At 49.1% G+C, this 27792-nt stretch overlaps 1 protein-coding gene and 1 pseudogene across 1 annotated transcript in view; both read right to left on the bottom strand.

Moving 5' to 3' along the window:
* The window catches only part of LOC146856273 (uncharacterized), a 267800-nt gene that overhangs the window by 169468 nt on the left and 70540 nt on the right, over positions 1-27792 (bottom strand). The window contains exon 2 of the mRNA XM_085654369.1: positions 22244-22324. Coding sequence (XP_085510495.1) covers positions 22244-22324 — 81 coding nt within the window. The remainder of the gene's footprint in view (positions 1-22243; positions 22325-27792) is intronic.
* Positions 1391-4019, bottom strand: LOC146856274 (mini-chromosome maintenance complex-binding protein pseudogene; annotated as a pseudogene).

Here is a 27792-nt window from a genome sequence, read left to right as displayed (position 1 = left end):
TGGAGTCGTAGCAGAGGCAGGCATCGTGGCGTTCGTGGGGGTCAGGGGTCCTGGCGCTGGGCACGGACCAGGCACAGATGGGCGCAGACGGGCTTGCCTTAGGCGCGCCGAAGGGGCGCCAGCGGCGCGGTAGCGCAGCGGCCGCCATATATGAGGAGGTGGGAGGGAGGAGCAGCTGGGAGGTGGGAGGAGGGAGGTAGGGGCAGCGAATGGGCAGTCAGGGGGTGGGGCCGCAGGGGACGCAGCGGCGGGAATGGGAGCGGTGAACAGAACGGAAGGCAAGGGCACAGAATCACGGGGGTCACAGAAGGAAAACGGGCGCAGAATCACGGGCTCACAGAAGGAAAACAGGCACAGAATCACAGGGGTCACAGAAGGAAAACGGGCACAGAATCACGAGGGTCACTGAAGGAAAACAGGCACAGAATCACGGGGATCACAGAAGGAAAGCCAGGCACAGAATCACGGGGGTGACGATTGGAACAGAAGGAAAGAAGGGTACAGGAGAAAATACAGGCACAGGAGGAAGACAGACAACAGCAGTCACAGACAGCAAAAAAGAAAACGATAAGGGTAGTACAATGAACAATAGAACAGACCTAAGGCCTACCACTGGCCACCAGGGATGAGGCGCAGGTGGTAGCCTGCGGGTGGAGGAGGGCCTCAACTTTCCTCAGCAGCGGCAGCAGGGGTAGGGACAGTACGCACAGGCGGTGCTGTGCAGAGGGGGAGCGGCCTACCTAACAAGGTCAAGGGTCGCTCAGCAGATATTAAGTATCAAACTTGTTTGCAGCATAACATTTGAAGACCAGTGCCTTCTTAACTGTTCATCAAACAGTATGTTACTGCAAGGGTCATCTCCCTCTGATGCATAGTCATTGGCCACAGTATTCATTTTATGCAAAAAGCAGAAACCTCAATTTGGCAGCAATCAAAACAGGACTGGCACTCACCAATAGCCTTCAACTGTGGGTTTCAAGCGAAACACGACTCAGTAGCCCTCTTAGTGTATTTCTGTCAATGTGATCCATCTTTTACACTTTGCAATTTACTAAGTGAAGCGTTAAACTTTTAATATCAAATCAGGACATTTGGCAGGAGAAAATTACAAAAAAGCAGAGAAAAGTTTCATAACATCATCAGGTTTTGAGAGTTCAGTGATCCAACCTCATACATGTCAAAGTTTTTGAAAGGTTGGAAATTTGATGCAGATAACTTTCGAAGCCAAAGGGGTTTCCTGAGAAGGTCTCTGTCAAAAAAAGATATTCTGGTATAAAGGGCTCTAGAAAACTAGGTGATATGAATCTTGCGCTTTCCCAAAGTCTTTAAGATGCCCCAGCAGCACAGTCTCTTTAGGGGAGAGAATGATGTGGCGAACTCTGCTTTTTTCTCATGGCTCGTTCCTTTTAACAATTCTCTGCTGGTCCAGCCGGCCCTTCCGTAGCATCTCCATCCTCTTGGCCCTGAGCCACCTCTCTCGTGACACCATGGTCTGACAAGCACTCAGGGATAGCAGTCTGGCAACAGCCAGCATTCTGTGGAGGTCATCAGCTGTGATACTCTGGGGGTTGTACTTTCGCATTTCTACAAAATCATCCTCCACCGCCTTAGTCACCTCATCAAAAATGTTGTAATCCATTAACCACAATAAGCGGACATGCAGAACTTATTCAGCGTGGACAGCAGCGCAGCTGCCAGTAGACTGACCATGTACTCTTCCATGTTGGGTAGAATAATCTGTGGCTGGAGATGTACCTGGCAGTCAGACGGCAGAAGAGATTTGCCCTCAGAGGGGTTCAGCACATTCACGTTACTCTGGAATTCCATCCGGTAGAAGCTGAAGTCATAGTCCACCTTTTGCCACATGATGAGGTTTCCCAGTGCTGTCACGTTTTGCACCCCTAAAGTGTCTAGCTGTCCTTGCTCCAGTGCAGTCTCATCCACCATTCAGGACGTGTTCCCAGCCAGCTGCAAGAGGTTGCTTACCAGGCGGTTGGCAGTGTAGTCTTTACGTGGGATAAACTTCAACGCATTCATGTTCTGTGTGGTCATTTGCAAATGGTAGGATGCTGGTAAGAGCTGCTGAAGGAGCTGGTACATAAGCTCTGTAAAGGCACTATTCTGGAACAGCCGCTCAGGTTTAGGGTAAACTTCCCTAATGGCAGAACATCCTTGCATGAGTACACAGTGGATTAGGTGGAGAATGAGGGGGCATATTAACAACGATTAAGAGATAAACATCGCTAAGCGCGTTTAGCGATGTTTATTCTATCGCTGGATTTCATCGCCGTGATAGCGCTGTATCAACAACGCTTTTCACAACAGTGATGAAAAATCCAGCGATAGCGGGGAAATCGCCATTTTGCAGGGAACATCGCTGGTTTTCCAGCGATGTTCCCTGCAAAATGGCAATAACCTTGCTGATACGACCCTATGGTCGTATCAGCATAATCCACTCCCTATGTTAAGCATAGGTAAGTCAGGATTTTAGCAGATGTTAGTTTTTGGCGAAAACAGCAGTTTTCACCAAAATCTAACGTGTGCTAAAATCCTGTGGGCTGCCTTGTAAATATCGCGATGTGAACATCAGCGATATTTTACAAGGTAGTCCATCCGGGGCACGCCCAGTGATGCCCACTTTGCATCTCATTAGAGATGCAAAGGGAGGCATCGGGAAAAAGGGTGCTAACATGCGATTATGCATGTTAGCACCCTCTTGTAAATATGGCGATAGTTTTATCTCCGCTTTTTTGGCTTTTTAAGCCAAAAAAGCAGGGATAAAGCCCTTGTTAATATGCCCCATGGTACTCTACTGCCAGGCCTTCCCCCTGAAGGGTATGAGTCAAGAAGCCCAGGAGTTCTGCTCTCTCCGCAGAGAGAGCAGACATGAAATTGGAATCCAAGGGCTTACTCTCCTGATCATGAATGCTGTTTGGCAACAAAGGATTGAAGTGCTGCACTCTGTGCACCTGGATGGCGTGGATCCGGGGAACGAGCGAAGCAGGGGGGCTGTGTGCATGCTGCTCCTCAGCAGTATCCATGCACTCTGCAGGATTCAAGAGGGCGGAGGTGCTATCCTTATCTTCACTGAGTCCACTCAAGACAGGATCCCCTGAAAGAATGCCATACACCTCCAGTACATCGTTCAATTTTAAGCCATCCCAGTTATCATACACCTTTACCAGGCAGGCTGGCCCCTTCTCCCCAGGAAGGGGGGAGTTAAGGTTGAGTGGAGCAGAACAGTTTGGGGTGACTTGTGGCTGTTGCTGTGTGGGAGCCACCTTTTCCAGCATCTTTGTCTCTCCATATCCGTGGTTTTCATTCAGATTTCCTGTTGGATGGTCTTTCTGTTTGGTAGGATGCAGTTCCATGTCCTCATCATCTTTGTAACTTCTCTTCTGGCGATTGGGAGTGCACGAGGTTGAAGGGCAGACTCTGGCTTGGCTGGAACGTGCATAGATTTCCTTCACCCACAGTGATTCTCCCTGGACCGGAACACAGTAGAAGGTCTGTCTCTCCAACGTGACAGTCCATTTAGAGTTCACAGCCACTTCCTGGTGAGGCCCACAATCTGCCACATGTCTGTATTTACCAAAATGCACAACCCGGGCCTGTGTGAAAGAGTCCACCGTCTCATAGATACCCATATAAAACATGTCCTGCACCATGCAGCGGCATTTCACCATGCTATCAGGCTTCAGGTAATGTAGTGGGACATTATTCAGTGATGGCACCCAGTAAACTGGGTCATTCTCTTTCAACTTCTTGTTGAAGTGTACCGTCACCTTCGCCTGCCAATCCAGATTTGGCCCATTCTGAGCAAAGAGCCCTTGCACCAAGCTCAGCTCTGTATGGACATTATATCTGAATGCCTGACACTGGATAAGGCACGCTCCATACCCTGGCTGAGTTACATATGGGATACTCTTGGTTACCTTGGTAAATCCTGGTGGTTCACCGAACCCAGTCGTATGCCCAAAAACGCAAAGACGGAGGTGAAAACAGTATTTAAGGACCATTGTGCAAACATTAGGTTGGAACACGAGTTATACAAACCCTCGGTGTTGCACTATTATAGTCTCTTATTCACAGACAACCCCCTTTGTATCTGTCTCTGGACCTGTCAAGATGGGAGCAGTCACTTCTTTTCCGCTTCAGAGCAGAGACAATTTAATGGTCCCTATTTTTCAAACACTTTTTAGACCCGGTGGGGCATACAGTCTCCTCCTGCGATAATCATTCTGCACAATCTCTACTGCACTTTAAGCTCTTCTGCAAATTGCACAGCCTAGCATGAAAGCACTTTTTGATACCCTTGTTACTGAGGCTAGGCCTCCACCGTTGTAGACCAACCCTCTTTCATTTACAATACCTGTGTTCCCCCGAATTTGTTTTCACTGTCAGTGCCTTTCTGAAAATAGCACTTAGAACTAGACACTCAAGGACGGGCTAGTCTGTTAGAATTGTATGGGAATAGTGTCTCAATATATGGCAATGGCAAACATGTTAGGTTTACTTATTGAGGATTAAAGGATGACACATGGCGTATTCTATTTGAGGTTTTTGTTCTCTCTTTATCCCCTCCACATGCTTTTTTAACTACACCTACTGCTTATAACAGTATAATGATCTTTGAAATCTGACTTCTACAAGCACTTTCCTGTGCACTTTTCAGCGCCTTGAGACCCTCACAGGTGATTTGCGCGCTCTACAAGTAAGTGATTGATTGATTCATTCATTTCAAGCATGGTTATTCGATGTGACGATAGACCCTAAAGTCCCTGATGCATTAATTTTTTATTGTTTTTCATGTATGATCGTTTTCAAACTTTCATGTGTGACTATAGCTATGTGCAATATTTCTATGTACTTTTATGGCTTTTTTTATTTAGACCGAATAAAGTTATTGCATTGAAAAAAACTTCTGAGTGAAGCAAAGCTTGCTAAATATAAATTTCTTACAATATTTGGTTTTCTGAACTTGACAATTATTAATTTCTTCAAATCTTCCATTTTCTTAGCCCCAGACACGTGTTTTGCCTTCATGACTTCACTCCACTCCAGTTTCTTTCAGGTTTTCTGAGCTCTTTTCTTTGTAGACAGAGGCAGTTGATAGCAGAAGTGAAGTTTTCCTTGTATTATGAGAACATCTGGTTACTGTTTCATCGAATAGGAGGGAGGTATTCGATCTCAATGAATGTGGTGTAAGACAAATAGGTCTTGTTCGATATGTGTGAAAAAGCAGTTCTGTGTTAGGTAGGTTGTGTACAGTAAAGATGTGTGTTGTATGTCAAAACTAATGCGTAGAGTGAGTATGGAGTGACATGACCACTCAACTTCTATTGACTGAGAACAGGATATTGGAACGTTATCTCTGAAAACTATGTCAAGAATGTTGCCTTAGGTGTTGATGGGTTGTTTGGAGAGCTGAGTTAGGTTGTGGTTGAGAAAATGCTGCTTCGCTTCAAAGTATGGTAGCGGGTATCACTTGGGTCATCCCATTTAAGGTTAATAATTCTGAGGTAAAAAAAAAATTGCAAGTGTTTGTTGTTCAGTTACGATATGTGTGAACTCAAAAATGAAGTCCTTGTATTTCGCAGAAGGATGATAGATTTTGTGAAGGCAAAAGGCTTCTTTTGGTGAGGGGAGCATACTAGTTTTGAGACCTCAAAAGTGTTGCATGACATAGTTTTTAGTTTTTTTGCAGAGGAAAAAGTCATGATGAATTACAGCAACACCACTGTGCCTGTGCCTGAGGGTCAGTCAGAGCGACTACAAGAGTATCCTGGAAGGACTGGTAAATGAATAATGAATTGGACTTTCTCCTCCCCGGCCGGGGTTGTGGGGAAGCAGAACATCACAAGATATACCCTGACCTGGTTGTAGAAAATAACAGGAGAAGAATTAAGTGGGAAAAATTAGTAACATGTGCAGACAAACTACCTCGGCTTTATAATAGCCTCATTCCCACTTTGGAAAAAATGGCGCTCTTGGGTGCTGAACCCAGTACAGGGGCCAATAACAATCAAATATGGCTACTCCATGAAGAACTTGTAAAGACCCTATCTTCGGAGCTATTTAATAATGGTCCTAGGAGGGGCAGAGGAAGGAACCAGCCCACTTGGTATAATGTGGCGTGCCGTAGGGCAAGGAAGGATCTCTTGTCGAGTATCAAGAACCGCAACAGCAGGTCGGAGATACAAAACAAGAGACGTGAATATAAGAAACTAATTACTAATGCCAAGCTCGAGTGGGACCAGAACAAATGGGAGCAAATTGCCAGTGCTCTAGCCTCCATGGACTCGCGGAAGTTCTGGAGAATTGTCAACTCTGGCTCCGAGGAACTTGTCTCGGCTATAGAGCCAAATATTTCTCCAAAAGCCTGGCAGGAGCACTTTCAGTCATTGTATTCAGAGGTGCCAGGCAACGGTAGCAACAATACTATCCCGCAGGTCCATAATTGCAAGGAAGGGGATCCATTTACTATAAGGGAACTCCAGCTTGCAATAACAGGCTTGTCAGCGGGAAAGGCACCTGGTTTGGACGGTCTCCCAGGTGACCTTTTCATGCAAGAGCCAGACATATGGGCCCCTTATTTTATGGTGTTGTTTAATGCGATTTTAAAGGGCATGGAAATACCTTGTACTTGGCTGGGCGCAGAGGTGGTCCCGATCTTTAAAAAAGGCTCGCCCCTGCTCCCATCCAACTACAGACCCATTAGCCTGATAGATGTGTCGCAAAAGCTTTTTGGGAGGGTTATTCTTGACCGTCTGCAGAATTGGATAGAGGAGACCGCTACTATGAGCCCTTATCAGGCTGGGTTCAGGAAGGGGGTATCCACTATTGATCAAATTTTCCGCCTTAGCCTTATTTATTGGAGGACCGCGCTTTTGGAAGGGGGCAGCCTGTACACGGTATTCGTGGATCTAAGGGCTGCCTTCGACCTGGTGCCTAGATCAAAACTTTGGAATGTCCTGGGTGACATGGGAGTCCCGCAAGACATCCTAGCCATACTGATTAAATTACATCAGAACAATTTTGCGCAGGTCAGGTGTGGCAGGATGGGAGGCTTAACAGAAAGATTCCCCGTTGATAGGGGGGTGAGACAGGGATGTGTATTAGCACCCACCCTGTTCTGCCTCTTTGTCAACGGGGTAATCGCCCACTTGTCCAGGATAAAAGATATTGACGCTCCTAAACTAAACGGCAGCAGGGTGCCCGCTGTAATGTTTGCAGACGACACCCTGCTGCTCTCCAAATCCCCCATGGGAATTCAAAGGATAGTGGACGGGTTTTTGGAATTTTGTATTGAGAGGGGTTTAGAAATTAACGCCTCTAAAACAAAGTTCATGATTTTGAACCCAACACCTTCAACACGTCCAAACCCTCTCTTAGGTAAGGTGAGACTGGAGAGGGTTTCAACATTTGAATATTTGGGGGTTACCCTGAATGAGAAAATGACATGGGGGACTCATTTGGCTAGGGCAAACCTGAAACTATCGCAGAAGACGGGGGGAATTCTAAGAATGGTGGGTAAATCTATATATCGCCCACTGAGCCCTATGATACAGATCTATAAATCTCAAGCTCGGGGTTCAATCGTATATGGGGCGGAGCTTTGGGGCCATGTATCTGCAGATAATTTAACAACAACTGAGAACAGGTTTCTCAGGCAGTTAGTGGCCCTTCCTTCGAGTACCCCATTGGTGCCCCTGAGATTGGACCTAGGTCTAAGGCCAATCGCCGAGGAGCTAGGATTGAAGCCCCTGGCCCTTTGGCGAAGAATATGGAGTAGCCAAGACCTCGAAGATTACAGAAAAGAGCTCCAAGAGTTCATGGCCCTACCAATCATTTCTAACATTCCATGGTTAAAATATATAAGGAGTACATGTGAAAGTCTAGGTCTTTCCGAACTTTGGATCGACCCTTCTAACTCATGTAAGAGGATCTCTAGAAAGGCACTTTCGCAATCATATTATCAGTTGAAACTGACAAATAGTATAGCCAATACACGGATGGGATCTTTAACCTATACATTTATACAACTGAAAGACTCCTACAAAATGGAAAGTGTACTGGACGGAATGGGTCCCGTGCTGGCAAGAAAGTTATACCTACAATGGAGATACGGATCTCTCCCACTGAGGGCCTTTACGAGTTCATGGTCTAGGTCCCCGGGGGTAGAGCTGTGTCCTGCCTGCACATACCCTCATGAGAATGATTTACATGTGACTCTCTTCTGTAAAGCTTACCAAAGAGCGAGGAAATACTGGCTTTTACCTATTCTCAAAAACATGGGCTTTAGGAACTATTTACAGGCGTTTAGAATTCTCAAAACTGATCTGTCACCCCCGATCGTTTTTGCACTATCAAAGTATCTGATGGCAATGTGGTATGTTCGATCTCGCATTTTAAAAACAGGGGTCTCTGTTTAAAGTTTAAAGTATAGCTCACTGGTGTATTTTTTAAGATTCTTTTAATGTCTTCTTTTAAATGTTCTGAATTATGAAACTTTTTAAGGTAATTGATTGACTGAACTTGTTTAAAACATTGTTAATGTTTAAAGTTCTCTTTTTATGCTCTTTTATCTTTGATGGCCCAAGTGGCCGAGAATAAAGATTGAATACAATTCAGAATAATGATTTGGAAAGGATGGGTTAGCCAGATATCTGTCAGGAAAAAGAAATCAACCTTGAGAGCCGAGATTTTGTAGGCGATTAAACTGTGCTGTGCATTTGCTGATCTTCAGTGATGTAGAGTGACTCTGACAATGTAGCAGGAATCTTTCAAGCGTGGAGATTCTGCCTCTTGTAGTGTCGAGGACACTTGTGGCACAGCTGTTGAAATGGGGGCCCTGGAAGTTCGAGATGGATTGTTCTTATTGGAGTATGACCATGATTGATTTGCACATGGCAATTATTTGTTGAGAGAGTGGCATAGTGTGCGAAAAGTGACAGACCGGAAATCTGGCTCGAGCTATCACCAGTGGCTGAGATAAGTGCAAGCATTGCTTCCATCCCCTTATTTGTTGCACGGATTAGGGGAGAACTGCATTATAGGGGAAAGAGGAGAGGAGTTTATATGATGGAGGACAGGTGAAAACACAGAAAGGTTAAGTAGAAACTCTGTCAAAGAGGACAAAATAGAAGCAGGCGGGTCGTTAGAAACTGTGTGCAATAAAGGGAGGCAAGGCAAAGGGACTGAGGAAAGCAGTAAGAAAAAGGTTCAATAAGAGCGCTGAACTTGTTTTTAGACACAAAAGTAACTTACGCTTGTGAGTGATTTCTATCCGCTTTAGCAGAGATATCTTCGGGTGCTGTCTAATTCTAGTGAACATGAGTAGGCTGGTTTAACAGGTATTATTTAGTTGTCCTCCGAATGTTTCTGTTATAAAATAATGCGAGGGTATTGTGCTGTAGTACTCATGTTTGACCACTAGATGGCAGCACGGCCCTAGTATGCAGTGTGAAGACAGAAAGAGCAATGGAATCTTTTAGTAGTATAGCATTTCAATAAAACAGTCAAAACGGTATCGGTCGCAGTAGTAATGGATTCTAGCACCTATTGGAGTGATTACTGTGTGGTGATGTAAGCAGAAGTAAGACATTTCTCTTATTAACCCCTTTTGTGTGCCAGCGCATGCCACAGCACAGAAAACACCACTGTTGGATACTTACTTGGGATACCACCTTCATTTCACACCCCTCCTGAATGGCTGATCTGACGCATTAAATAACATGTATACTTTTGAGCGAACCTATTTGTTACTGTAATGATGTTCAATAATTACTCGAGGCACGTTGTACAGGCACCGCTATGTTTATTTATTGTTAGTCTAGAATCGTACCGAGGAGCGCCGGCCGGCACTCTCTCCCTGTGGCTGCTTAGCGCGCTAATGCCGCGCGCACACCCCGGCGCCAACATGGCCGCCTACGTCACGTCAACGTGACGTGACCACAACTAGACCGCTACATATCTCCCCCTTTTACCAAACCGAAATAAAGTCACTTACAGTTCGCAGGTTAGCTCAAAGTCTCGGAACCTGGAAGGCCTTACAACTTGCCTTCCACTCCTGGTCACCTTACCAATGTTCCCTCGAGCCCCTTGGCTCTGCGTCTCCTCGATTTCTGTTCCTCCACTCATCGCTCCTCCGCTGTTCATATTGCCACTTGGCCTGTCCATCTCTACCACTGGGGTTTCACCCCTTAACACGCCTTCTTGCTCCTCTCCTGCACCTGCTTCTCCCATTTGTTCACTTCCGCCCCTCTTGTTCTCATCATCCAGGTCTTCCCTGTCTTCACCTTCCGGGTCCCACTGTTCCCATCTCAATATCTTGTTGCACCGGGCCATGCGGTCCTGCGACCACACATTCCCATCACTGAGCAGGGCCGCTCGATCATAGACTTCCTTAACCTGCATCGGCTTGCTGTACTTGCTGTCTCCCTTCCTTTGTAGGGTCGCCAGCTTTACTCTCACCCATTCTCCTCTCTCTAAATGAGTGTCCTTCACATTCCTCCTCTTGTTATAGTTGTTGGTGTAGGTGGCTTGTGCTCTTTCCAGATTTGCTCTTACTACCGCCGGGGACCATTCGCTGGTCACCACCTTCTCCTTCCAGATTCTGTTGTCGTGCGTGAAGGGTTCACGACCTCTCAATATTTGAAACGGGCTGTACCCCGTGCTTGTGGGCGTTATTCTGTAGGCCCATACCATGTTCTCCAACGCTTTCTTCCAGTCTTTATTACAGGTGATGGCCGCTTGTATAGCCCCCATCACCACTCTGTTAAATCGTTCCACCAGACCGTTGCCTGCCGGATGGTATATGGCCGTGTGCTTTACAGAGATGCCATTTCTACCCATGAATTGTTTCCATCTTTCCGACGTGAACTGAGGTCCATTGTCGCTTAAGATGGACTTGGGAATTCCTTCTCGGGTGAATGTTTCCGATAGAAACTCCAGGATGTTCTCCGTGTCCATGGATTCGCTCACCTTTATTTCTGGCCATTTGGAATAACGGTCGATGAGGACACACACGTATTTCTGTATGCCCTGGTCGTCCAGCACCGGTCCTAGAATGTCTATTGACAACTCTTCCCACGGGTTTGAGGGAGTGTCGAATTTCCCAAGGGCTGGACGTAGTGGTCTCAATGTTTTGTCGGCCCCTTGACATTGGGGGCACTCTCTGACATGTCTCTCTGCTCTTACGTCCATACCTGGCCACCAGTAGTTCTGTTTCGATCTGGCCTTGAGTTTTCCTATGCCAAGGTGGCCTTCGTGTAATAAGTCCAGCAGCTTGTTGATGAGCTTCGTGGGGGGGATTACTCTGTCTCCCCGGTAGATGAATATGCCCTTGTCTCCTACGGTCAGTTCTTCCTTCACTTCATAAAATGGTTTGAGGTTGGGTTTCACCTTTTTCTTGTCAGGCCACCCTTGTGTGATGAGCGCTTTTGCTTCCACCAGGTCAGAATCTTCTTCATAGGCTTCAGTCCACTCTTGTATGCTGATTATCTTCTCTTGATCCTCTACGAGGGCTACCATCTCTCCTCTGTCCGCTGGGTCCTCTACTCCCGGCTCCATGGCCGCCGCTCGACTCAAGTAGTCCGCCACTCGGTTCTTGTTCCCCGGGATGTACTCCACATCATATCTGAATTCCAACAGTTTTAAGGACATCTTCGATATCCGGGGTGTGGCGCTGGCGTGCCCGCCCGATGTTAATACTTTCACTAACGGTTTGTGGTCAGTCTTGAGCCGAAACCGGGTACCCCATAAGAACTGCCGGAACCTCGTCATGGCCCACACTACCGCTAACATCTCCTTCTCGATGACACTGTACTTGCCTTCTGTTTCCGTCAATGCTCTGGAGGCGAAGCTGATTGTCTCCGTGTCCCCTCTTCCTCGGTCTTGCATGAGTACAGCGCCTAATCCCTTGTCACTGGCGTCAGTGATGAGTATGGTGGCGCCTTGTGGGTCGTACCCCTTGAGCGGTATGGCTTCCAGGATTCCCTTTTTGATGACTTCAAATTCCGCTTGGGCTTCTGGTGTCCACTGGAACACCGTGCTCTCCCTGGTCAGCCTCCTCATGTTGTAGGTTTTGGATGCGAAGTGTACCACGAATTTACTATAGTACTCCGCCATCCCCAGGAACGATCTGACCTCCTCCTTGTTCTTGGGGGGTGGTGCTTCAGCGATCGCTTTCACGTTCTCCGTCTTGGGTGTGATCCCCTGTCGCCCAATTTCATGGCCTAAATAGGTTACCGATTGCAGTCCCAACCGACATTTCGACCACTCTGCCGTGAGACCTTTGGCTTCCAGTGTCTGTAGTACTTTGTCTAGTTTTCGGTCATGATCTCTTCTATCTCTCCCCATCACCAAAATATCGTCCTGGAAGTACTGTACATCCTCGCAGTCTCTGAACAATTGGTGCATCATCTTCTGAAAGACGGCTGCCGCTGAGGCTAGCCCGAACGGCATGCGACAGAATCTGTAACACCCAAACGGGGTGATGAACGATGTCAGGCTTTTGCTGTCCGGGTGTAGGGCTACCTGGTGGTAAGCGGATGTAAGGTCAATGGTGGAGTACCACTGAACTCCTCTGGTTTTTGCTAACATCTCCTCTATCTTGGGAAGGGGAAACTTCTCCACCACTATGTTTTTATTGAGTTCTCTCAGGTCCACGCAGAGCCTGACCTTCCCGTTGGGTTTCATCACGACCACCAAGGGCGCCAGCCATTCGGCGCAGGTAATGGGTTCTATAATGCCCTTCTTCTCCAGGTCTTGGAGTTCTGTCTGGACGGCTTCCCTTACTGCAATGGGCACATTCCTCACTTTGTGTGCCACTGGTGTGGCTCCATCCTTAAGCACTATTTTATGCTGAAATTTCTCCATTTTTCCTACAGTGCCCCCAAACACTTTTGGGTAGTTCTTCTTCCATCTGTTCATGTCCGGCCATTCCTCCTGTTCTGTGAGCAGGATTTGTTCCTTCCCTCCGGGTCGAGTTTTATGCCTAGGTCGCCCTGGTCTAACCATCCTAGGACGGAGGGTCCTTTCTCGGCCACATACAGTTTGCACCACGCGGATCGGCCTCTGAACTCGAACAGTAGACGTCGGAAGCCTAGCATGGGAATGCGATCCCCATTGTAGGTAACTGGTCGTATGTCTAGTTTCTCCAGCTCAGGGCCTAACTTGGTTTGGAACTGTCCTTCCCACACCGCTCTCTGTATAATGGTAAATGGGGATCCGGTGTCTGCCACTACTGAAATGGTGATGCCGCCCATGGACATCTCTAGGACTGGTTTGGTTGACCTCTTGTCGTCTACGCTCAATACTTGATCGTATATACATAAGACGGTGACCACTTCTTCCTCTGGGGCTTCCTCCAGGTCTTCTGTGCTGTGGTCAACGTATTTCACCACTCCTTTCTGTTGTTTCTTCCGACACACCTTCTCGTAGTGCCCCATGATGCCGCAGTGCAGGCATTTGGCTCGGAACGCCGGGCAGCGTCTGTCGTGGGCTTCGTGGGACCAACTTCCACACCTGTAGCACGTTCTCTTATTCACGCTGTCCGCTTGTTTCCCTTGCCATCTGCTAATCCCTTTGGCCGTGGGTAGTTTGTTTTTCTGGTCCTTGCGGTGATCTTCCTCCTGTATCCTGTTCACCATGGTTGGAGTGACCGCCTCCTTTTTGGTGGCCTCGGCGCACCTCCTCGAGAGTTCTGCCCTCTTCACTATGACCATTACTTCCTTGAGTGTGGTGTCCCCGCTCGCCCACAGCTTGTCTTGCACGTTTGCACTAGTGGTGTGCATGATCACCTGGTCTTTTATGAATTCATCTTCCCACAGTGCGTACTTACACGGGGCTGCTAGCTTCCTCAGCGCTGCTACATACTCTTCGATGGATTCCCCCACCTTTTGCTTCCTTTGCTGAAAGTTATATCTATCCACTGAAACACAGATGGTGGGGCGGTATCGCTCATCTAGGTCTTCCACCGCCTGCGCATACACATCGTCGTCCGTGTCCTCTCTCTTCGTTGGTACCAGACTCTTGTATATTCTCAGTCCTTCTGGGCCCAGATTTAGTAGCAAGATGCGTTTCTTCCTCTGAGGAGTGAACTTCTCTTCATTTTCGTCCTCCAGGACCCCTATGAAGTTGTCTATATATTCCTTCCAGTCCTCCCATTTCATCAGTGGGTCTCCGGGTTTCGTTAGGAATTGCACGGGTGCAATCGCGTACCCTGCCGGGGTACTCATCTTCACTTCCTTGGCGCTCGTTCCGTCGGTGGCTTTGCTCGGGGGGCTGCCTGGGGTGTTGTCGTTGTTCCCTGTGTGCTCGATTCTCTGGGGGCTCTTATTACCAGACCCCACTTCCTCCTCCTTGGTAGCCAGCGCAGCGCTCCCAGTGCGTGGAATGTGTGAAGGTGGCGCGTGCACTCTTGGCCGGAAGCGGCTTGCTTCGTCCCTGTGGCTTATATGCAGCTCGTGTGCTATGCTGTGGCACTGCCACGCTCCTCGGTTGCTCCGTGACTCGGATCGTCCGACGTTCCCCCCGTGGCTCCACCGCTCCAGGCAGGCCTGTCTGGTGTTCCGTTTTTTCCTTGTGACCTACTTGCGTGTCTTCCTTCGCTGTCGTGGGGCCACGTGGAGTGTTGCCTCCTCCTATGTACCCGCGTCGGTCCGGTCTCCGTCCCGACCTCGTCGCCACTGTAATGATGTTCAATAATTACTCGAGGCACGTTGTACAGGCACCGCTATGTTTATTTATTGTTAGTCTAGAATCGTACCGAGGAGCGCCGGCCGGCACTCTCTCCCTGTGGCTGCTTAGCGCGCTAATGCCGCGCGCACACCCCGGCGCCAACATGGCCGCCTACGTCACGTCAACGTGACGTGACCACAACTAGACCGCTACAGTTACCTGCACCTCCTTCAGTTACGAACATACACGCCAACTAATGTAACGTAAACTCATTAGCTCACGGACCAGACCAGAGCGAAACATGGGGCATATTATCAAGCCAGGCGATAAAATTATCGCCGCTTTTAAGGCAGAAAACTGCCGCTAAAACGGCGATAATGGGCTTGATAATATGCTCTATGGAATTCCAATTGAAGCCCATGTTAGACGTCCTTCACATTTAACATGGGCTTCAATTGGAATTGCATAGAGCATATTATCAAGCCCATTATCGCCGTTTTAGCGGCAGTTTTCTGCCGCTAAAGCGGCGATAATTGTATCGCCTGGCTTGATAATATGCCCCCATGTGTCGGCTGAACTAGAGATATCTAATATGGGGTGATAGGAAAGGTGGTGATCCCTTGGCATAAACTGGCATCTATTGTTTGAAATAGCAGAGTTCGAGAATCACTGATTTCTTCCTATCCCCTTGCTCCTGTAGAAGGGGTTGATATGTTTCGTAGATTTAGAATGCAAGCTATCTCCAGGAATGTGAGATATTGAAATTGTGTACTGCTGTACTGTTGCAATGAAAATTGCTCCTGTCGTGGCTCAATAAAAAAAATTAAGCCCATACTTCTTAATAGTTGTAAGCACCTTTATGTTAGTCAAATAAAATAAAACACCTCGGCTGAATGGCGAATTACTTTGGAGATTTGTGTAGTGTGCATGATCACTTGATTACAAAACTCTGGGATTAGGGGCCAGATTGCGTTGCAACACAAGCCCTTTGGTGAGATTTACTATGCCACGCAGAGCCGTCTTGCACACTGGCATAATAAAACGTGAAGCCCCCCCCCCCTGCAAAGTAAAAGGAGGGGCCCCCTTCCAGACTTACTCAGGAGCTCTCAGGCCAGGGTACTGCACTCAAGGGACCCCTTGGAGCTCAGCCCCCCTCCCCCTGGATTTGGGGTGGATCCTTTAGGGTGACTTCATGGGTTCTGCTATCTGAGCCGGCTGGCCCACGGTGGGCTTGTTCCATGTTCCTGTTTTCTTCTCATTGTTTTGTTTGCCCTTCGTTTGGGGGCTTCACTGCCTTCGATGTCTCAGTTGCCCTTGAATCTCTCTTGAAGGTCATTGCCCTTTTATGTGGCAGCCTTCTTATGTTGTGTGGCCCAAAGACAGCTGGTCTTGTGTCAGAGCTGTGTGATGATCTATGTTTCTTGCAGAACTGTGAGATGATCTGACTGTTGGGTCTGTCCCGGTCCTCTGCTTTTTTGTCCTGTATCAGATACAGTTGCTGCCTTCTTCACTGTTCTTTCTGGGTAGAACGACGACTGTATAATATCTTGCTTCCTTACACAGACCCTGCATCTGTAAGTCTCTTCTCTCCTTATGCTTAAGGCTTAGGGTTCACTGTCTATTGTCACTGTGGGCCTGACTTGGGGGGAGATTTACTAAAATTGCGCCGTGTTTCCATCACAAAAGTGATGCAAATCAGCGCAAAGTCTTATTTTCCCAATTTACTTTCCATCACTAAACGTGTTTAGCGCTGGAAATAATGGAAAAGTAATGCGCTTTGCATTCCTTTGCGCCATGGGCTCGTACCAAGGGTGATGCGTGGGTGATCCCAGGCAACCACCAAGGTTTCTCACGCTAAACCCAATTTACTAAATAGAGTAGATCGGGTTTAGCGTGAGAAAACTGCACCCGTTTCAAATAGGCGCAAAGAAGGAGAAATGAAAGTGCAAGGAAGAAAAAAGGCTTTCATTTCTCCTTCCTTTTCTGTCTTTGCATGGGTGCTGCACTGTACAGCACGTATACAAAGTGGGAAAATGGTTAAAGTGAGTCTGTGCATAGTATTTCGTACTGGAAGGGCTCCTTCCAGTACAAAACCTATGCTAGACTAATGGAGACACCCTTGCACCATGGCGCAAAGGAGTCTCTGTGGTGCACGGCGGCTGATTTCAGCACCGGCGCTAGTGAGAGGGGAGGAGAGGGCCTTATTTTAGTCAATCGGGCCCTCTCTTCTCTCCTTTTCACATAGCGCAGTGCAGCATTTTAGACTGTAAAATTATAAATTTGCCCCTAGGTGTCACCGTGTACTTGCTTCGATTTTTGGTCTGATTCCAAGCTCCTCTATTTATTTTGATTGGTGGTCCTCGGGCAATGGTCCAGGAGAGTTCCTTAAGAGTACTCTCCCCTGGTGTTTGATCCTTTCAGATTTCAGACATCTTTATGGGGTTCGTTTGAGTCTTTTCAATGTTTTTCTTTTCAGGAGTGTGTGCACAATCCCCAACATCTCTGGGGTATTTACTTTTACTATGGTCTTTTCCAATTGCATATGATAGTTACGTATTCACCAATTTGTTATTGGTGCCCTATATTCTGTTTTTGGGCTCCTTCGTTCTTCTAGATTTAGATACATGCAGTGCTTTATATGTAGTCTAGGAGGGTGATTGAGGCAGGGGACCCCTGATGTTTGCTGTCGGGCTGGTTCTCCCCTGTAAAGTGAAGGGGGGGGGGTATAATCACATCCTACTTCCTTCTACGGTTCTGGGACCCAGCCACCAGTCTGTCCAGTCATTTTTCTTTTGCTTTCTCTTCTGCATTCATCATTTATCAGGCCTATGATTAGCTTTCTTTATGACTGTCATGTCAGTAGTGCAGTTCTAGTTCTGCTCTAAAATTCCTCTTCTTGGATGGAAGTGGATTTTTATGTTCATTTGTGTAGCTTCCCTTACTGCTTAAAAGGGAGGGCACTTTTATTGTCCAGTGTGGCCTTTGAGTAGAACTCTGTTATATGATTCTTGATGTCACCATAGAACTCTGGTGAGCTGTCCTGGTGGGACTGGTGGTTGGGGGCTAGTGAGCTAGCCTGGACACATGCCTTCTCTCTCACAGCTGTGCCTCAATGAAAATGCCACCTATGTGGATGCTGGATTTCAGCTTAGTCAGGCCATTTCTTTTGTACAGAGCTGAGCAATCAGTTCTTAAGCATTGTTTTATGTGGTCCTTCAATCAAAGGGGGAGCGGCCCCTGCATGATCAGTAGACATGTTCACGTTTTGAACAGGACAAGCCCTTTCTGAGCTGGTTGCAATCAGTTCAGATGCAGATTTAGATTTGATCAAGACCATATTCCAAATCCTCCGTCAGGAAGCAAAAGGGCAGGATGGAAAATATTCTATCAGGGAAATTGCAAGCAAACTAAAAAGGTACATTTTACTAAATCATTCACAGGACATTTTAACCCTCTACAGTAAGGCACTAGTACTGGTAGAGAGAAGAAAGGAAGGCACTGGGAAAGGTAAAATAATGCAAAAGTGCAGTCCTCCAGGTCAACAGAGACCTGGCCAGCCTTACTCAAAGCCTGACTCCATTCTTTGTTGCCATACACATAACTCCATCCATGCCTGGACCGCACCCAGCGCCAGGAACCCTGGCCCTCCAATCACCCACAGATACTCCTCAGCAGAACTCTGAGGCCTCGACTCTAGATTCCACAACTGCTGCCTCGCATATACTCAATTAATGGCAGGACCGTTCACCTGCCATAGCTGTCTCTTCACCTGCAACTCAGGACCTCCCACCCTCACAAAAACCTGCACAACTCCCACTTAGCTGACCGCAACCGCCCCAGCACCACTCCGATGCCTCCTGCTCAACACTTAATCTCTCTGCAAACACACCAGCGAAGTCTGGGACACCATCTCCACCCTCATACCCGATGTGATCTTCATCACAGAGAGCTGGTTCAACCCCTCCTTGCCCCGACATTGTCACCACAATGCTCAATGACTGCAAGATGACACACCGGGACTGCACCAACAAACACAGAGGCGGCATCGCTATCATCCACAAAGAAACAATCCGCTGCTCCACCACCCAAGACGACACCACACCGATCATGGAACACCTCAACTTCCAACTCCACTGATGACAGAATGGCCATGAGAACCCCAGAACCACACATCGGCTTCTGCGACGCCATCACCGACTGCAATGCCCCACTAGCCATTGTGTCCAAGCACTACACCTTCCTTGGAGACCACAACTTCTACCTGGATGACCCCACAGGCACAAACTCCGCGAACCTCCTGGAAAGCATGGGCAACATTAGTCTTACCCAGATGGTCACCGACTTACACACAGAGCAGGACATACATTGGACCCGATTTTCACGGCCAGCAACAGACTCAAATACAGCCATGCCACAGAACTCACCTGGACCGACCACTCCATCGTCCACTTCATCATTGCAGGGTCACCATGCACCAACACCAGCCCCCCTCCCAAATCCTCCCTCCGCAGCTGGAACAAAGTGACATAGACCCAATGTATGGACACCCTCAACACCACCCACGGACCCACAACCAACCTGGAACAAGCAGTTCAAAACTTCACCACCTAGCTCACCAATGTCGCAGACCTAGTCGCCTCCATCAAACCAGCCAAGACCCACCAATTATGCCAGCTGGTACACACCAGAACTCAGGATGATGAAACACAGCTGCAAATAACTGGAGAGAAGACATAGCAGAAGATTTGCCACAGACCTAGCTACTACCAAGTCAGTCTTCAACACATACCACCAATGACTAAAAGACGCAAAAAAAGATACCAAACACAAATGAACTTTTCAGCATCATCAAAGAGTTCTCCTGCCCAACCACCACTGAGAACATGATCCCTCCTTCACGGGAACTCCCGGAACCATTTCCACAATAAGATATCTACCATCTACAGGAACATCCAGCCCCAACCCACTGACCTCCACAACCTCTTCACTCCAAGGAAAACCTCCTCTGACCAGCCACTCATCGCATGGGAACAGCTCACCACCCAGAACACCACAGCCGTCATGAACTCCATCCGCTCAGTAACACCCACAGACTCCTGCCCCCACCACTTCTTCAACTGCAGAAGAGAGAATATCAGCCACCAACTCACCACCATTCTCATTGCATCCATTGCAACAGCCACTTTTACCGACGCATGAACACGCGCAGAAGTCAAGCCGCTCCTCTAGAAACCCTCTGCCAACCCCAGAGAACTCCAGAACTACCAACCCATCTCGTTGCACTCTTTCTGCTAAATTCCTGAGAAGGCCATCAACCAGCAGCTCTCCGAACACCTGGAGGGAAACCACCTGTTAGACCCCTCCCAATCCGGTTTCCACCCCAACCACAAGGCCAAGACCACCCTGATCGCTACCACTGATGTCATCCACTTCCTCCTCAACAGGTCCTCCTTGACCTCTCCACAGCGTTTGACACTGTTTCTCACCACACACTCATCAAGAGACTATACCACTTCAGGATCCAGGGTGGCGCCCTCAGATGGATCGTATCATTCCTCACGGGACAAACTCAGAGACTACACCTACCTCCCTTTGCCTCAGAACCCACGAGCACCATCTGCGGCATCCCTCAGCCCCACCCTCTTCAGCACCTACATACTGCCCCTAGCTGACATCGTCAGAACCCACAATCTCAACATCATATCCTACGTCGATGACACCCAGCTCAACCTCTCACTCTTAACAGACCCCACCACCACAAATACCAACTTTCACAACTGCATGAAGAATGTCGTTGACTGGATGAAGGCCAACTGTCTAAAATTCCACGCTGACAAGACTGACAAGCTAATCTTTGGAAACAATGCCTCCCCTTAGAATGACACATGCTGGCCCGCCAAACTCAGACCCACCCCTACACTGAAAGGCCATGCCCGCAACCTCTGAATCATCCTGGACAGCAAACTCATCATGAAATGGCAACTCTCTGAAGAATCTTCAAATGGCTCCCCAACGGCACGAGGAAAACCGCCGCTCAAGTCCTAATCACCTGCCTGCTAGACTATGGCAACGTACTGTACACAGGAACCACCAGCGAACTCATTAGGAGACTCCAAATGATACTGAACTCAGTGGCCAGACTCATCCTCAATCTGCCCAAATGGATCCACATCACCCCACACCTTAGGAACCTCCACTGGCTCCCCATCCTGAAAAGATGCAAATTCAAGATATTGGCATGGGCCTACAAAGCCCTCCACAACCTAGGACCAGCATACATTAACCACCGCCAGGACTTCCACCGGCCACCAAGCAACTTTTACTCCGGCTCTCCCGTTCTTGCACATACACCACACATCTGCCTAAGTCACATCAGAGGCCATTCCTTCTCCTATTTCTCCGCCAAGTCCTGGAACGACCGTCCCCTTCACCTTCGAACATCATCCTAGCCGGTGGAATTCAGGAAGCGACTCAAGACCTGCATATTGACTGACCCCTAGCGCCTGGATACCCTCATGGGTGATTAGCAGCAGGGGCTGCTCTTCCGCTAAGGAGCATCGCCCCACTGCTCTTTGAGCAGGAAAAATAAAATGACAATATCGTAGTTATTATCATTTTATTTTTCACAGGTTCGGGGCTGGGTTAATGCGGGTGAGACTGAGGCACAGGGGGAGGAGTGGTTTGCACAATCCAAGTGCCCATGACTGCTTGGCCGACCGCCTTGGCCTGGCCAAACAGTCATGAAGCACTTTGCATGTTTCCCACCAGGGTGCATTACATGCCTGATGGGGAACATGCCCAGGCCGCCAGTCCCCATCTGAGTGCCGATCCACGACAACAAGATCAATCACAATGCTGCATTGCAGCATTGTGATTGGCTTAGGGAAGCCAATAACATTGGCCATGGAGAGCTTGGGTGCTACCTGGTTCAGGGACTCAAGAAGTGGACCAGAGACGTGGCGGGCAGAACAGGTAAGTGTTTTATTTTTTGCAATATCCAACCTGACTCCATTTTCTCATCCCATGTACAGTCCCACTGGGCAGACACTTCCACCAACAACCATCCTAGTAACAGCCCAGATCACAACAAATCCCTGAAAATTAAGAAATACCAGTGCAGAGCTTCGAGTGGCCTAGTAGCAAATGCTTTCACCTGGTATAGTTGGGGTATATGGGTTTAATTTGACTGTATTTGTCCAGCAGAAAACAAACAATAGACATTCTGCCGGTTAAAGGCTGAAGCCACCTGAAATCAAAAGCTTCCATTAAAAACCAATCAGTGCAGGAAGCAGCTGGCATCATTTGAAATTATCTCCATGGTGGCGATTTTGATGTACAATATAACCCACATGCCAGCACCAGGATCCAGTAAAAGTTATTTGTACCTTCTCAGCTGGAATCTACAGCAGGGTGTGAGGCCAGCAGGGCTGGAGAGAGTCCGTCGCACGTCATGCATCCATGCAGGTAGAGTCGAGGTAGAGTTAGTCACAAGGCAAGAAAGACAAAGCAATCTGCACATTTTCCAACAAAAAGAGAAATGTAAGCCTTGTATTTTTACCTGGGGGTTCATTGACACGTTCCTGGGTGGCTGGGACGTCTCCATCCATGTTTTCGTAAGAGGGGTTCTTTGGCCTGTTCCCTGCGTACAAGGGGTTTAGAAAGGATGCTTAGTGCTGTCATGTTAATTACAATTTGTATAGAGCACAATCCTCCAATAGTATGGTAAAACCTTGCATAGCAGGTATAACGACTGAGTAGAAATCTTGCCCAGGAGCTGAAACAGACTGAAGCCCATAGTGGAGAGGAGGGGGCCACCACATACATGCCAACATACCCGATTTAGGAGAGAGACTCATGATTTTCAAAACCAAAATTCCTTTATTATAGCTTTCTCCCTCCTAAAATTACCCCCATTTTAATGCAAGTCGGTAAAGAAAATGAATTCCCCCGATTTATGTTTTTAAATCGGTCCCAATTCTAAATGTTGGCATGTAGGCCACTATGGGGGGTGATTACGATGGCGGAAGGCCCGCCACTGCCAGCCGTGCGGTGGTGGGCCCTCCGCCATCAGACAGCAATTTTCCCCCCCACCAAATTAGGATGGCGGGGGGAATCAGACCGCGACCGTGGCGGGCGCAAAGACCGCCCGCCATGGATCCGCCACATGCAATCGTTCCGATTGCCTGGCGGAGTGATCAGCATCTGTAAAATGGTGGCGGTGCCTAGCAGGCACCGTCCGGTCCGCCAAATTACAATGCTGGTCACAGCCAGCCTTTCCATGGCGGGTAAACTGCCATTAAAAGGCTGGCGGGGATAGGTTTCGGGGGCGCGTTTCGGGCCCCCCTTGTGTTGGGGTGAGAGGGTGGTGCACTGGGGGGTAGCCATGGTACCCCCCTAAATTTCTCTGCACTAAGGGGTTGATTCCGATCCGGGTCGGACAGCTCTCCGAGAGCTGTCCGTAGCCTTACCTTGCGACCGACACGTACCTGTAGTCGGTCCGTCCTGTTGATGAAGTACGATGCGCATAACTGCCAAAAACCAGACCGACACGTAGGCTGTGATTCAAGCTCCATTCTCCGTCCGAGCCGTAACTCCTAACGCTGAACCGAGTCGCCCGGAAGCAGTATCCATAGCAGTTTCCGCCCTGACAAGTACGATGTGTACTTCCTACGCGCCGGGCGGGTCGCCACGTATGGCACGTCACAGCATCCGGAAAAGAAGCATATCAGCTACGATTCGCGCCAGAACTCAATCCACGGCTAAGAGACGGACCAGCTTGCAACTTGTACGAGACGGAGCAACAAGCAGTGTGTACGAGACGAACACATCATGAATCCCATCGCGCAGGTCATACCAGTACTCTACATCTATGACCGGATCAGGAACAGACGCGGACGGCGCAGACGGTAATTCAGACACCTACCACACAAACAAACGACACATACCCACAAAACGGCACACACACACAGGGGATCCACATCCTGGCCACTAACAACAGGCCGCCATAGGGGTTGTATGGAGAGCACCACTACCACCCCCACCCCTAGGGCTCATGTTGACCATCACTAATGCCACCCACACCCATAGGGGACCTTTTGCCCATCACCCCTGCCACCCCCACTCATAGGGCTTATGTTGCCCATCACCCCTGCCACCCCCACCCATAGGGGACCTGTTGACCATCACTAATGCCACCCCCACTTATAGGGCTTTTGTTGCCCATCACCCCTGCCACCCCCACTCATAGGGGACCTGTTGCCCATCACCCCTGCCACCCCCACCCATAGGGGACCTGTTGCCCATCACCCCTGCCACCCCCACTCATAGGGCTTATGTTGCCCATCACCCCTGCCACCCCCACTCATAGGGGACCTGTTGCCCATCACCCATGCCACCCCCACTCATAGGGCTTATGTTGCACATCACCCCTGCCACCCCCACTCATAGGGAACCTGTTGTCCATCACCCCTGCCACCCCCACTCATAGGGCTTATGTTGCCCATCACCCCTGCCACCCCCACTCATAGGGGACCTGTTGCCCATCACCCCTGCCACCCCCACTCATACGGCTTATGTTGCCCATCACCCCTGCCACCCCCACTCATAGGGGACATGTTGCCCATCACCCCTGCCACCGCCGCTCATAGGGCTTATGTTGCACATCACCCCTGCCACCCCCACTCATAGGGGACCTGTTGCCCATCACCCCTGCCACCCCCACTAATAGGGCTTATGTTGCCCATCACCCCTGCCACCCCCACTCATAGGGGACCTGTTGCCCATCACCCCTGCCACCCCTACTCATAGGGCTTATGTTGCACATCACCCCTGCCACCCCCACTCATAGGAGACCTGTTGCCCATCACCCCTGCCACCCCCACTAATAGGGCTTATGTTGCCCATCACCCCTGCCACCCCCACTCATAGGGGACCTGTTGCCCATCACCCCTGCCACCCCCACTCATAGGGCTTATGTTGCACATCACCCCTGCCACCCCCACTCATAGGGCTTATGTTGCACATCACCCCTGCCGCCCCCACTCATAGGGGACCTGTTGCCCATCACCCTTGCCACCCCCACTCATAGGGGACCTGTTGCCTATCATCCCTGCCACCCCCACTCATAGGGCTTATTTTGCCCAGCACTACTGCCACCCCCAATCATAGGGGACCTGTTGCCCATCACCCCTGCCACCCCCACTCATAGGGCTTATGTTGCACATGTTATGTTATGTTATATTGATTTATTATGCGCACAGCTACTCCAGCCAAGGAGCGTCCCGGCGCAAAGACAAGGAGAAACACAACACAACAGAAACGGTAAAGCCTGAGATGAACAACTAAAACAAAAAAGTCTCAATGGCTCTCCGGAAAGAAAGCAGATCGTCTAACTGACGGATTTCAACTGGGAGGGTGTTCCAAATTAGTGCAGCTTTCACGCTGAAGGAACGACCCCCCATCCGACTGAGTCTAAATCTAGGGACCACAGCAAGGGCCTGGCCCTGAGATCGGAGGCTACGAGTGGGGACATAGAAAGAAATAAAATTGGACAGGATTTCAGGGCCTATACCTCTTAATATTTTAAAAGCCAAGCAAAGGACCTTGAAAAGAATACGCTTCCTTACAGGGAGCCAATGCAAGGAACGGAGGACATTCGCCACCGGGCAAAATCTGGGTAGGCCAACAATGGCTCTAGCCGCAGCATTTTGAACCCGCTGTAGGCGAGTTAACTCAGCCTGATTAGCCCCAGCCAGAAGAGAGCTAGCGTAGTCCAGGCGAGAGATGATAGTAGCCTGGACTACAAGCTGTCTGGTTGGGGCATCAAAATATTTAAGAACTGGTCTAAGTCCTCTTAACAGACCAAAACAACAGGCTGCCGTTTTTTTGGTATGTCCTATAAAAGAAAGGCCAACGTCTAACCAGACCCCAAGATTTTTCACCTCCGACACTGGGGTCGGAGTGGGGCCCAGCTCAGAAGGCCACCACTGATCGCCCCAAAGCTCCACTCCCTTCCCAACAACCATCACCTCTGTTTTAGTGGCATTAAGCTGGAGACAGTTTTCTGTCAGCCAGCAAGCCACCGCCTTCAGTCCAGACTGAAACCTGGGGCCATCTTGATGAACATCTCCGCTAAGGGTAACCGCCAGCTGAGTGTCATCGGCATATGAGACCAGAGTGAGGCCCCACTGCCTCGCGACATCAGCCAGCGGTCTCACGTAAAGATTGAACAACGTGGGACTTAGCGAAGACCCTTGCGGAACCCCCATGGCCAGAGGCTGGAAACTGGACGAAAAGGGAGGAATGGCAACACAGAAGGAGCGGTTGTCCAGGAAGGAGCGGAACCACTGCAGCGCCAGACCACTGACACCGACCTCCTCAAGCCGATGCAGGAGGATGCCATGAGATAGAGTGTCGAAGGCGGCGCTGAGATCTAACAATATCAGCGCCGCCGTCTGACCCGCATCCAACCTAGCACGCAGATATTCCACCAATTCGAGGAGAGCGGTCTCCGTGCTGTGACCAGCGCGGAAACCGTTCTGTGTGGGATCAAGGGCGTTGGTCCGGACTAGATGTTCCGACAGGGCCAGATTGACATGGGCCTCTGTCAACTTTGCCGGCCAAGGTAGCAGCGAGATGGGGCGAAAACTTTCAGGCTTAGACGGGTCTAAGGAGGGTTTTTTGATGATCGGAGACACTACCGCCTGCTTCCATTTAGTTGGAACTACCCCCGACTCCAGAGAGAGGTTGACAAAGGAACGCACAACAGGGCGCCCCAAAAAGGTCTGGTCTCGAAAGAGAGCAGGCCTTACTGGATCAGATGGAGATCCTGATTTAACTTGCAAAGCAAGTTTGTCAAACCCGTCCGAGGTGAGAGGGGGAAATGAAGGCAGGGTGAACTGACGTAGTGCCTCATTGGAACTTCCCGGCGGAACCCCAATGCTAGGGAAAGTCCGATAGATGGCTTGGACCTTTCCCAAAAAATAGGAAGCCAGGGATTCACAATGGGAGACAGAGCTCTCGGCTAAAGAAATAGTCCGTTTGGCCATAAGATCTTTAACCGCTTTGAAGATGGCCTTCGACGGGTTGGCGCTGTTCCGGAATTCTTCAGCATTGAAGGACGCACGAGCACGACATATGGCCCGGTGATAAAGCTTAACTGAAGCAGCATATGCGGCTTTTAAGTCAGCCCCATATATCTTCCGCCAGGCCCTCTCCGCCCGTCTACAGGCTCCCTTCAAGGCGCGTAAGGCCCCGTCATACCAGGGACTCGACTCGCGAGGATTGATCTTGGTCGATACAATAGGTATCAGAGCGTCCAGAGCCCTAGTAAGCCAGGAGCAGAAGAGATCATACCCTTCATCAACATTGTTCAATGGGCCCAAGGTCTCCACCAACAAAAGATGGTGAAAGTCTTCCAGCCTGAGTTTGTTCCAAGATCTCCTGAGTACCCGTCTAGCTGAAGAAGTGGGAATAGTCACTGATACGGGACACTGGATAGACACCAGGAAATGGTCGGACCATTCTACTGGGGTAATCGCAGTGACTTTGGCCTCAGTCAAGTTGGTGAAGAAAGGGTCCAAAGTATGTCCCCCAATGTGTGTAGGCTGGGAAACCAGCTGGAACAATTGAAAAGCCTCTAAGTCCAAAGCGATGGCACGAGCTGTCGAACTGGACAGTGTATCGAAATGCAGATTTAAATCGCCCAGTATAGAAAAGTTGGCGCAGTCAGTGGTCAAAGTGCCGACAGTATCCGAGAAAGCATTTCTAAACAACACGTCACTGCCCGGCGGACGATATACCACCATCCCAGACAGTGTAAACTCAGGGTTGACAGAGACTTTGAAAGAGGCGCTTTCACAGCCAGCGATCTTAAGGCTGTTCCACACACAGGGAAAACAAGACCTAACTATCAGTGCTATTCCACCCCCTCTAGATGCTCTATTCAAGATGTACATCGAATAGTCAGAGGGGCATGCCAGATTGAGAATGGCAGTGTCAGCTTCCTGAAGCCATGTTTCAGTTATAGCCAGGATGTCCGGAGCTTCATCCTCAATGAGATCATACAGATTTTGCTGATGTTTCAAGATCGACCTCACATTCAGGTTC

The sequence above is a fragment of the Triturus cristatus genome, chromosome 4_1 (genome assembly GCF_964204655.1).
Source record: "Triturus cristatus chromosome 4_1, aTriCri1.1, whole genome shotgun sequence".
Taxonomy (NCBI): Eukaryota; Metazoa; Chordata; class Amphibia; order Caudata; family Salamandridae; genus Triturus; species Triturus cristatus.
The sequence above is the reverse complement of the archived record's forward strand: the minus strand, read 5'-3'. Positions and strand labels throughout refer to the sequence as shown.